This window comes from Erpetoichthys calabaricus, chromosome 16, assembly GCF_900747795.2.
Source record: "Erpetoichthys calabaricus chromosome 16, fErpCal1.3, whole genome shotgun sequence".
Classification (NCBI taxonomy): Eukaryota; Metazoa; Chordata; class Cladistia; order Polypteriformes; family Polypteridae; genus Erpetoichthys; species Erpetoichthys calabaricus.
The window spans coordinates 34,929,341-34,941,838 of NC_041409.2; the positions used below are offsets into that span (position 1 = coordinate 34,929,341).

Consider the following 12,498-nt stretch of genomic DNA (forward strand, 5'->3'; position numbering starts at 1 on the left):
AATATCAAAATGTCTATGAAAAAATCTTATGTTACTTGCTTTGCATAATCCACGTGGCAAAGTCATCCATTTGTTTGGTCCCAAACATGTATTTTTACTAAAATATTTGTAAATAAATCATTTTCAAAAACTGCTTTCATGAATGAAGAAAGACACACACAAGAACTGAATCTGAAACTTAACTGATCTGAATTGGGCTAGTTGCCTTTCTCCCACATTCACTGGTCAAAAGCCCTGTCTTCAATTCAAAAACAAAGAATTGTAGGATTGTGTTGTACTGTTTACAAAGCATGCTGCTTTTTCCTGAAATAAATGTTGTAAGAGATTAGACAGAACATGATAAAGTGTTGGAGCACCACCCAATGACCCTGTGTAATTGAAAAGCAAAAAAACAAGCAACAATTGCAAGAGAACGTCTTTTCAAAGTTCCATAGTGGACTGATTTCAAAATGGCCGAACTTCCGGTCATATGTCCTTCTGACAGGAGGAGGCGGGTCTAGGCAGACAAACCCCGGAAGTGGCGTCAGAGATGGTACAGCTTTAAATAATCTGGTCTGCAGAGGGAAGAAGAGAACAGGCATTAGAACACAGTGCCAACCCCTAGAGCGATGGGTAATTACAGTCACCAGAGCCCTTAAGCTATCCCCTATGTGCACACACATGACAATGTTAATAATATTTTACCAAAAATGCATACATTTGCACATTTTGAGCATTCAGCTGAATAATGGACACATGGATTATGCAACACAAGTAACTTGAGATTTTTTGTTGTCTTTTTCCATGGACTTTTTTCATCTCTTTTGCTGTTGTCCAGCATTGATGAATATATATTTCCATTATATGATTAATTATTCTCTCTTGTTCTTTTTGAAAACATAAAGTAAAAAGTTTTTCTTGGCTATCACTGTAAAGCATATGGAGTAAGTAACATTTAAGCAAAATATTTTTGGGTGGAGTATTCCTTTTAAAGCAAACCAAACGAGTTTCAAATGTCTACAAGCAGAATCCCGACTTCACCATCACCTCTATTTGGATTCAACTAGAGAACAAGCTGTGGCTGCTTTCGTTTGAGAAATCATACCCCACTCAGGTAGGCCACACATTTTTCAAGCTTGTCCAAATGATGTAGCAATAGGAAAATATTTTACAAAAATACTATTAAAGAGTAACCCCTTGAGACATATTCAATTATGTAAAGTTTCTATTTACAGACTGGCAAAATTTTCCATCTAAGATGTAGTTGGTCTAACTTTAAATACAGGCATTTTCATGGGGAAGGAGTGGGGAAGCAATAACTGTGCATTATTCCAAAATGGCCAAGTTGATCTTAATAAAATTTTGAATGTATAATAACCCGAACCAACTTAAAATCCAGGCTACAGTGTGTTTACAAAATGTAATCAGGAAGAGTAGTTGTAATGAAGGTGAGAGGACAAATACAGATCATCACTTCAAAACAGCGCGTAGTTCATGAAATTTGCTTTCATATTACAGGTGATATAGTTTAAAATGTAGACTTTAAGTTCTTTCAAAGGTTTTATGAAGAAACAGGGTTGTAATGGGGGGGGGGGGCAAAAAACAAAACTGCATTATTATGGCAAAACTAGGCAGGCCATTGGTAATAAATTTGGTATATTGTTTAGATTTGGCTGTAGTTATATTGAAGGCAGCAATAAAATCATAGATTCAAAGAAAATGATGGGGGGAGCAGGTTGAGCACCAACACAAAAACCATGCATCACTCAAAAACTATGTCTACTTTTGTATTGACATTATTGTTAATACGATTTGAAATATGGGCTTCATGGCGTTTCAAGAATTTCTTTGAGAAACCCAACATCACAAAATCACGCAATACTCCAAAACAGTTAAGTGGGTGTTCATGATATTTTGCATGTGTATTACAGTTACCTAAACTTAACATAATACAGAGTTTATAGAGTTTCAAATGTTTCATTATGAATAACAGTACAATAGACTGAACAACACCAAACCATTAGGTTTGCCCAGTTTATATGCCATATCAATTCAGTCAATTATTGACCAAGCCATTCAGTTTATTAAGGTGGGATTAGCCACGTATTCATGAAACTACAGTAAACCTGAATATATAAAGAAGTATCGTTCGTGGTTTAAACACAGCAAGGAGTTACTGAATTTGTAGAATCCAACAGACCCAAAAAGGAGAAATTCTCGACTCATGAGAGCTGGGCCAGCATGTTAAAAAATGCCACCTGAGGCAAGGCACACTTTTGCCACCACCATGTAAAGCCTTAGTAAATATGAGTCGATACAATTGATCCACATACAATATGTATTGTGATACAGGGTTCCGAATACAATACTTCCATGACATATTATTATTTTATCAATGTATATACTGATTATTTTTGGAAAAAATGTGATAAAATAATTATATACAGGGGTATAACTTTTTTATTTTTGATTGGATAGGATAGTACAATTGTGTACAACACATAATGACATTTAAAAAACAGCGTATTCCAACACTTGCATTTCAGCTAGCAATGACAAAAGGGTCATCATTTAAAAAAGACATACATATTTGTTTTCTTACCATAACCCATTGTACAGATATAGCTGGGCAAGGCTGCATACACTGGCCAGGTTAGTATAAATGTGTACACATACATATAATGACATTTAAAAATCAGGGCATTCAACACATTTTCTGTGGACTTGAATTTGGTATGCTGTGTACTTTTGCCTTCAGATGAACACGAGTTACTTTTCTCATCTGCGTTGCTCTTCATTCCTACAGCAGAGCTCCTGGGAGAAACCTGAAACAGCTAGAAACTGCTTTGCTAATTATGTCTTTTGATCTGTTTTAGTCTCTAAGGATTTGCTTCTCATAAGCATGACAGTAATACTTTTTTGCAACTTTTAACAGCTCTCATGGCTTAAAAAGTAGTTTTACATGAAGTTTAATAGTTTTAAAGTTTATTTAATAAAGCACCTCAAAGAGATGCAATGAAATACAATGAAAAACATCTATTGGCTAAAAGTTTGTTGTAATGACACTTTCTGGGGCATAGACTAGGAAAATTTATTTTCTTTTTTTAACTTTCATTTCTTTTGTATTTTAGCTCTGGGTAGAAGAACGAATGCCACTTGCAACTTCAACTGATCATGGTAATAACCTGCAATCAGTTCAGCTATTGAGCAAGAAGAATCAGGTATGAAAGATTGTAAAACAGAACACAGAATTACATTTACATTAGTTTAATATAATGTATAAGAAGTGCAAATAAATGAAAGGAATTACTATAGTGGATCCATGCTTTTGCTTTAAAATACATTCTTCATAAAGAATAGGGGGACACATTTGGAAACATGTTAAATGGCAATTTCACACAAAGGGTAAGTGACCCACTATTGTGACGAAGAATAGGACTTTAATGGACCTGTCAAATTTTGAGTTGATAGGCTTGTTAAGTTCAATGACCTGTTCTTGTCACAATTGTTCTAATGTTCTGTTGTTACAAAATGACCCTGATCTCACAGCAGCAGCACCTAAAGAAAATGCACAGGATAACAGGCACAAGTTAAGTACAGTATAGGAAAGTGTAAAAAGAGTATTTTGGAACAGTGTTTAAAAAGAGGCCGTTGCCTCCCATTGGTTGCACCCACTTTCATAAACATCGGCTGACCAGTTTATAAACACTTATGACAAGAACAGGCCATTCAGCCCAGAGAGCTCTCAGTATTAAATGATGTATGTTTAGGAAGGGATTTCCATTTTATTCTGGTAAAATTCCTAATATTCAAAATGGACCAGTTCTGCTGACAAAAAATATTGGTAACAGCTTAGATTTGGCTCATTTACTCTTTTGTAACAAGACCTTAACAAAGGTTTCTTTTGGTCTTCATAACACTTATAAAACCTCAGTAGATGTGTTATTCATGTCTGTGCAGTGTGACATACTGACATGATGGTAGAATTACTTGACAAGTATACTGATCTATTATACTGAAAATGTAATATCTAGAGAAACGTGTCTTCATTAGGCCACCTCAGAGCACTCCAAAGTGAACCTTTGTTATGAGGTCACATTGCAGAGCTGAAGAAACACTTTATTGATGTTTCAGAAGTATCATGAAAACCAAAAGAAGCTTTTATTAATGTCTTGTTACATAAGAATAAATAAGTAATAGATTTATTTTTGCAGTATACAAACTGAAGTGTTGCCAAAACATTAAAATAGATCAAGCATATTACATAATGATTGAAAAAGGCAGTTCTATAGCTTTATTTGGTCTTTTTAAAATGTTTACTGTTTTGTAGTCAGTCAGTCAGTCATTTTCCAACCCACTATATCCTAGCACAGGGTCACGGGGGTCTGCTGACCCAGATACCAGACAGCACAGAGTACAAGGCAGGAACAAACCCTGCGCCAGCCCACCGCATGGCACACACACACCCACACTCCAAGCACACACTAGGGACAATTTAGGATCGCCAATACACCTAACCTGCATGTCTTTGGACTGTGGGAGGAAACCGGAGCTCCCGGAGGAAACCCACACAGACACGGGGAGAACATGCAAACTCCACACAGGGAGGACCCGGGAAGCGAACCCAGGTCTCCTAACTGCATGGCAACAGCACTACCACTGCGCCTGTTTTGTAGGTGATATATTTTAATTAATGTCAGGGTAATGAATTTTGATTCATCCTTAAACTTATGCACCTTAAGTTGCTCTCCTGGCTACAATTAATCCCAAAGAATTAATTAGGAGGTACAAGTAGAATGAAAAAAGAAGAAAAAAAGAGAGTAAAGTACAACTGGGGGTCAGAGTCATCACACAAAATGACAGCAGAGTCCAAAAGGTTCCAAAGTACAAGTCAATTAAACAAAGAATGTCACAAGGCAGTTGTTCCACAAAGAGCTAAAGCATTGATTGAATGTGGCATATTCCCATAAGACCTGTCAATGATCAAGTTAACAGTATCACTTTTGGGACCAGTTCAAAGGCTGTACTGTATATACAGTAAGTACTGTAGTTTAATAACAGAGTTTTTGCTATAGAGTTCTGCCCGGGAGAAAGAAGGAAGGATGGATGGATGGATGGATGGATGGATGGATGGATGGATGGATGGATGGATAGATAGATAGATAGATAGATAGATAGATAGATAGATAGATAGATAGATAGATAGATAGATAGATAGATAGATAGATAGATAGATAGATAGATAGATAGATAGATGCTTTACTAATCCTGAAGGAAACTGCAGGGTTACAGCAAAACACAAAAGAGTAGCATCTATAGTAAATATAACATGAACTATTATAATCTTAATTATGCTAACAAGGTACTAATATATACATACATATATATATACAGCAGTGGCGGACCATGAATTTCACACATAGGCCTTCAGTAGTGCTCCGTCTGAATCAACCCGCCCCTCAAAAACTAATTTATGGTTATAAAAACCATCTTAATATGCAGAAATACAGTATAAAGAGCCGTTGCATCGCAGATAGATAACTCCTGTAGCCACAATAAATGCCTTTATTGAATAGACAAACCAGGGGTGAACAAGTTCCTTTCTACTTCATCTACAGCCCGCGACACACATAAAAAACATCAATAATAACTCATAAACTTACAATATTATTTAGGAAAATTGCAACATTTTACTCACCAAAAATTCGGATTATTTGTAAACAAAATCCATCCTCCTCTCTTTCCTCAAAAACAGTTCAATTACTCTGTCGTAAAGATTATCCGTGCGCTTCAGTTCCATCACGAAGTCCCTTTCCATCGCCATCGAAGCTAATGCTGAAAGTCGAACCTGCCCTGTCGTATTTCTGGCGTAAGTTTTAATTCGCTTTAGGGCTGAAAATGTCCGCTTGACAGAAGCAGTGGGCACGGGAATGGTCACCGCCAAACATACCAATGTGTACAGCTGCCCCATGATGCTCTCATTCAGATTTTTCTATTACACCATCCTATCCAATCAACAGGTCTGAATACGGTGACGTTGCCGTACGCCTGCTAGAGGGCCCTAGTGAAACCAACTCAAAATCTGAGTGGTTGAAGCAACAGTTAAATCAACATTTATTTTGTGTTAGAGGGACTGCAAAACGGATTGTGAAGGCCTCCGGGCAGACTTCTTTGACTTTGATCCTGCCTGGCAACAAATGATGGCTGAAATGTGATTGGTTAAATGCTTTAATACGAAAATACATGTCTGGAAGCAGGCGCAGCACAACCATCGGAAAAGCTATGAAAGGAAGCGGACAGACTATTTGGAATTATTTAATAAGTATTCATGGACAAAATATAATTAACATCAGTTTGTAATTCAGATATTTTTTTTAGGCCATCAGAGAAGGCCTTGCAGGCCCTGACGGCCCGCCACTGATATACAGTATATATGTATCCATCCATCCATTTTCCAACCCGCTGAATCCGAACACAGGGTCACGGGGGTCTGCTGGAGCCAATCCCAGCCAACACAGGGCACAAGGCAGGGAACCAATCCCGTATTTATATATATATATATATATATATATATATATATATATATATATATATATATATATATATATATATATATATATATATATATACTGTATATACCCCCAGTTGCAGCCAGAATATTAGTAAAATCTGTAAATTTACAAAAGAAAAATTATTATTTATAGGGGGTTCGCTCGCCAACTCCCCCACCCTGCCACTTGTGTTGTGAAGAGGGGGGCTGAATGCACCCCAAGGAGACACGGTCGCTCCTCCGAAACCTTCTCTTAAACGGTGATAGAATGGGAAACAAAAACAGTTTTTTTTTTACCTCCTCTTTGCTCGATCAGCTGCTGGATTGCTGCTGCTGCAGTACCGCGTGATCTGATCTGAGCTTTCAACATTTAAAAGCCTTTACAGCAGCTGTCCTACTCTTTGTGTTTTACTTCCGGCCCCGGGCGTGGTTAAATCTTTTAGCACAAAGTGCCGTCTCGCGAGACATGAGTTCTTGATATTTTTTAGTTTATACTTTAAAAATGGAATAAGAATCTGAAAATCTAACAACATCACATTAAAGTTCGATAAAATCTGAAAAGAATCATACCAAACATATATATGTAGGTTTTAAAATAAGCCCAATGTAGAGCATGACAAAAACGTGACATAAAAAATTGTTGCACAAAATTGTTGCACTTTTATATAAACAAATAATAAGCAAATTAACAAAGTGTGGGTGTACTGTAGTTATTATTTACAATTTCACAGTACAGGATGTCAGTATCAATGAGAAGCAAGGTCAGAGTAAGCTTGAATTCTTTGTATTCCATGATTATCTTCTTTGTCTACTGATGCTGAGATGTATTTGGTTCAGTTTGTACCATTCAAGAAAGTCATTCACTAGTGTCCTGTACTCATTCTCCTGCCCACTGCTGATACACTTAACTATGGCTGTGTCATTGGAAAATTACTGCAGATTATTTAAATTGGTATTGTGTCTAAAGTCTGAGGGGTACAGGGAAAACAAAAAGGGAGTAGAAACCCCAGTTCTTGTCGTGTCCAGGTCTGATATACAGTTCTTAATCCATACAAACAGATGTCTACCAGTTAAGGAGTCCATCATCCAGGACACAAGTAGAATCAGTCTTCACTGACTGGAGCTTCTCCTCCAGCAGTTTGGACTGTTTGCATGAAAATGCAAAATAAATTCCAGAAATAGATTTTGTATGTATAAAAATACAAAAAAAAAAATACAAAATACATGCATAAAGAAGAATGGCTATCACACTGCTGCCCTGTGTAGTCAGAACAGAAACCAGTTGCTAAAACTGTATGGAATGAAAAGATAGTGAGTAAAATATTTTATGAGCAATGACCAAGGGAAAGGATGTGGTCGACAAAAGCCAGGCAAGGGTCGATACCATTAAGTCAGAGGCAGAGTCTACAAAGCCAACTCACTAACCAAACATCAAATGGTAAGTTCAAAGCTAGTTTGTGATTCGAGGAGTCACATGAAATAAGAATTACAAATTCAGTACAATCTCAAGTGCACACAGTGTTCTTTATACAGTCATGTCAATGATGTTACCAGTTACACACTTCCAGTGCATCATAGGAATGATTACCACAGCAACAACAATGCAACTATCCCAAAATGGTAATGTAAAAGGTAGTAAAAAATTTAAAACTTTTCAAAGAAGCCTCTGGTCATAAAATAAGTTGCACCATTACATTCCTTATGTATTAAGACCAATACAAATTAGTCTAAATTTATTTTATGGCACACAAAAAGCTAATAAAAGGTGGCATCATAACAAAAATAAATAATACATTTTCCAGATTTTGAGCGTAGCTTTGATCTGGCATCTACTTAATGTTTTCTTTCTGGTAATTAGTGCGCTGCCTTGTAGGAAGACAGTAAAAAATTTTGTAATGAATGGGAGAAATGCAAAGTCAAAAACCAAGCCAAGGCCGGAAATGAAAGTCAATCCTGTCTTTCAAATAAACTGAATGGAATCAAAATATCAGAAGTCAAAACTGAGAGCAAAACATTGGAAAGTGGGAAGATAGAAAAGTTTCTTTCATCAAAATGAAAGGACAATTAAAAAAGTCAAAAATGCAAGAACAAGAATCCATTTACTGTGTAAAATCAAAAACAACAGTGTTTCACATAGCAGGTCATGGTAGTATTTGTAAAACTCTAATGAGGTTGTCAGGGTCATGACCTTTGAGAAAATGGTGGCCCCTGATATAAAAGACAAAATAGCATGAATAAATATCCATCCATCCATTTTCCAACCCGCTGAATCCAAACACAGGGTCACGGGGGTCTGCTGGAGCCAATCCCAGCCAACACAGGGCACAAGGCAGGGAACCAATCCCGGGCAGGGTGCCAACCCACCGCAGATGAATAAATATTATAATATAAATATTAAACTTTGTTAACTTGCGAAAACCACAAAACAAACCTCAGATTTAGAGTGCAGTTGTCAGCTTTTCTCTTTCGAAATCTGCAAATATTTGGTTTGTGGGGGACTGAAACTCTACCTACTGTATATGTACCTTAGATGATACACCTTGTTGTTATTGTTCAGAAGACATTTCAATATGCTCCTCTTCACTCTCCCTTAGACTCTGCAAAAGGAGATCCAGGGTCACCAACCTCGTATAGACGAAGTTCTAGACAGAGGCCAGAAAATGGTTGCAGCAGGAAGCCCCGACTCCGATACCATACAGAAACAGATGGCAGAGCTGGAGGTCTTATGGAAAAAACTGCAAGATGAGACTCGTAAGAGGCAGGAGCGTCTTGGGAGATGGAACAAAGGCCAGCAGTACTACATGGATGCAGATGAAGCAGAAGCTTGGATTGGAGAACAGGAGTTGTACATGATTCAAGATGAAAAGCCAAAGGTATCCATTTCACATCATCTATACGTTTTCATTGTGTCATTTTGTCTGCAAACATCAAAAGATCAGAGAAAAAATGGCTAAGTTCATCATGTGCCTCTTATTATTTTCTATAGGATGAACAAAGTGCAGTCATGCTGTTCAAGAAACACCTCATTCTCCAACAGGCTGTGGATGCCTATGCTAACTCCATCCGTGAGTTGGCTGACCGGGCACAGAAAATGCTGGCAGAGGATCATCCAGATGGGTAAGCACCTCGTTGGGCTTACTAAGCTCCTTTTTCTCATTACCACTATAGGCCTTCCTCACAATGCTAAAATAGCACTATGATGTCACCATCGCCGATGAGGTTTCAAATGAGGGGTTGCTTTCCAAATTTTGGGTAATTCAATTTCCTTCTAACAAGTAGAGGACAAAGTCATACGGAACGCTCAAGGCAGGAACCGTGTTGTTAATCACTTCTGAATGAAGAGCGCAGTGAAAGGAAACAGAAAGTGACAAGGGCTACTAACAGAAGCAGCCAAAAATAATGACTGAGTATGAGTAAGCAGGAAATAATAAAAACAGCAAATAGGTGAGATCAGCATAAGTAAAAGATCAGAATACAGAGAGTGCAAAGCGGGCCACCAGACAAAGTCAGAGGGAAGGCTGAACCTAACATGTTTACATCTACTTGTTTAGCAGACACTTCTTATGCAAAGCAACTTACAAAACAGGTCAACATAAGCCATAAGTCTGGGGAACTTTTTAGGAAGTGTTAAACAACAAGGTGACAAAATTGATCATCATAAGTGTCACACAATCATCACAAGAATCATCAGCACAGAGAAAAGTACAAGTGAGTTAGATTTCCTGGATAATAAAACCTTTTAGTTCTACAGAAATTCACCAAACAACAGAGTCTTCAACACATTGAGGGAGTCAGAATTCTGAAAAGAGGTGGGCAGCTTGTTCCACCAGCTAGGAGCTACATATGAAAAGAGGGTGGACTGAGATTTGAGCCCAAGCAAAGCTGGCATCACAAGACACCATTCATCAGCAGACCTGACAGGTTACAAAGGAGTGTAAGACCTCAAAAATGTCTCCATATATTTAGGGGCTAACCCACTGACTACTCTGTAGAAAACTGGGAGGCAATAAAGTGATCTGAAAAGAGGAGTGGCATTTGTCTGAGACAAGGAGTTGTGCTGAATGCCCTGTTAGATGTGGTCTAAAGGCAGTTGTAACATGGTCAGTGTGTTTATGATAATGAACAAAGCTGAGAAGATACCTTGATGCTGAACAGACAGGCAGACTGGGACAATGAGGTTACAAAATCTGTGAAACATGCAGGGATTCTAGCTGATACCGTGTGGCCCTCTGGAAAGAATGAAAGGTACAAATGAATATCATCAGCATAGCACTGATAACAAAAACCACAGGACTGGATGACAGGGCACAGTGAGAAGGTTTATAGAGAGAGGAGGAGAGGGTCCAGCACCAATCCTTGGGGTACCGTGATGGTTTCCTCGTGCATCCTTGACATGTCTTCACTCCAGGACACATGGTAGGATCTGTCAAAGAGGTAGGACTCAAACTATCTAAAGGCAGTCCCATTGATTCCAAGGCCAGAGAAGGTGACAAGAAGGATCTGATGGTTAACCATGTCAGAGGCAGAGGAAAGATCTAGCAGAATGAGGACAGATGGCATGCTGGTGGCTCTACCCTGCTGTAATGTGAGGTTCCAACCTCTAGAGAAGAGGTTGGAAAAGTCAGTAGTAAAGAGAGGACAAAAAGAGAAAAATGTTATGGTGTGTTCAGGAGGGAGCAGACTGCTCAGAGCAACTCCTACTTGGGTTAAAATCTAACTGCCATTAAGAGTTTCAAAGAGAGTTACATCCACTAACTATAATGAAAGTCAGAGTAAAAGATTATTAGAAATTTCAAAAAAGGAGACATCAGCCCAGAACACAAAAACATCTTCACTCATAAAATAAGGAGATGCATAATTTATCACATGCACCACCAAGCCCAATCTTTTAAAACAGAAGATCTGTGCTGATTCACTGCACCTTCCAAATGAATGCCTGTATGATTCCCTTTTGAACACCTGTAGGCAAAGAATCTTCAAAAGTCTAAAGGTACCGATGGTCTGACTATCATGTTCCGCAGTACTGATTATATGAGCTGGGAATATACTGAGCACATACTGCCCCAAATGTGTATCTGATTTGGCAGCAAGTTCTTATAAGAATCAAACACTCACTCATCACAAGTGTTTTATAAAATCCAGTATCTTATTTGAAGTTTATTTTTATAGTATAGTGTATATTTTTGTTAGCTCAGTAAAGTTATTGTGGTGTGTTCATGTTGCTAACAGTACTCTATGAAACAACCCCAGCAATGGAGGTATTCTTCAAGCGTCTTCACCTTTCACTTTTTGTTTGTGTGTTTGTGATTGATACAAAGTGAGCAGATCATCCGACGGCAAGGACAAGTTGACAAGCAGTATGCCAATCTGAATGAGCTTGCTGAAGAACGCAAGCGCAAGCTGGAAAATATGTACCACATGTTTCAGCTTGACAGGGAGGTGGAAGACTTGGAGCAGTGGATAGCAGAAAGAGATTTGGTAGCATCCTCTCAAGAGATGGGACAGGATATCGATCATGTTGTGGTGAGTACAAAACAGAGGGACAAAGTTTTGTCCAATTGTCCATTCAGATTTCATCCTTATTAATCCTTTGTACTCTCAAGCCTGATTATGGGAAAGCACGAGATACTTCAACTCTGATTTAAAGTGGTATGTTAAGCTGTAGATGGAAAGGAGCTGATGTTTCCCTGTGTGTTGTGTAAGAACTTTACTCTTGTGATTTTTAGTTAAACTCGTAGATACATTTAGTGTTGCTACCATACTCGATTTTCTCCTTCTCCTCCACAAATAAATTAGCAAGAGTGGATGGATTAAATTTAGACCCTCAAGTAATTTTACATCAATTAAATTTACCTATCTATCTGTCTTGGCTTCTGTAAAAAGCCAAATTTCTATTGGGGATAAAGTTCTATCTATCTATCTATCTATCTATCTATCTATCTATCTATCTATCTATCTATCTATCTATC

At 37.9% G+C, this 12,498-nt stretch overlaps 1 protein-coding gene across 1 annotated transcript in view; it reads left to right on the top strand.

The window, feature by feature from the left end:
* sptb (spectrin, beta, erythrocytic) overlaps positions 1-12,498 on the top strand; it is a 178,136-nt gene that overhangs the window by 121,199 nt on the left and 44,439 nt on the right. The window contains exons 22-25 of the mRNA XM_028822033.2: positions 3,111-3,200; positions 9,124-9,402; positions 9,516-9,646; positions 11,848-12,052. Of these exons, the coding sequence (XP_028677866.2) occupies positions 3,111-3,200; positions 9,124-9,402; positions 9,516-9,646; positions 11,848-12,052 (705 nt within the window). The remainder of the gene's footprint in view (positions 1-3,110; positions 3,201-9,123; positions 9,403-9,515; positions 9,647-11,847; positions 12,053-12,498) is intronic.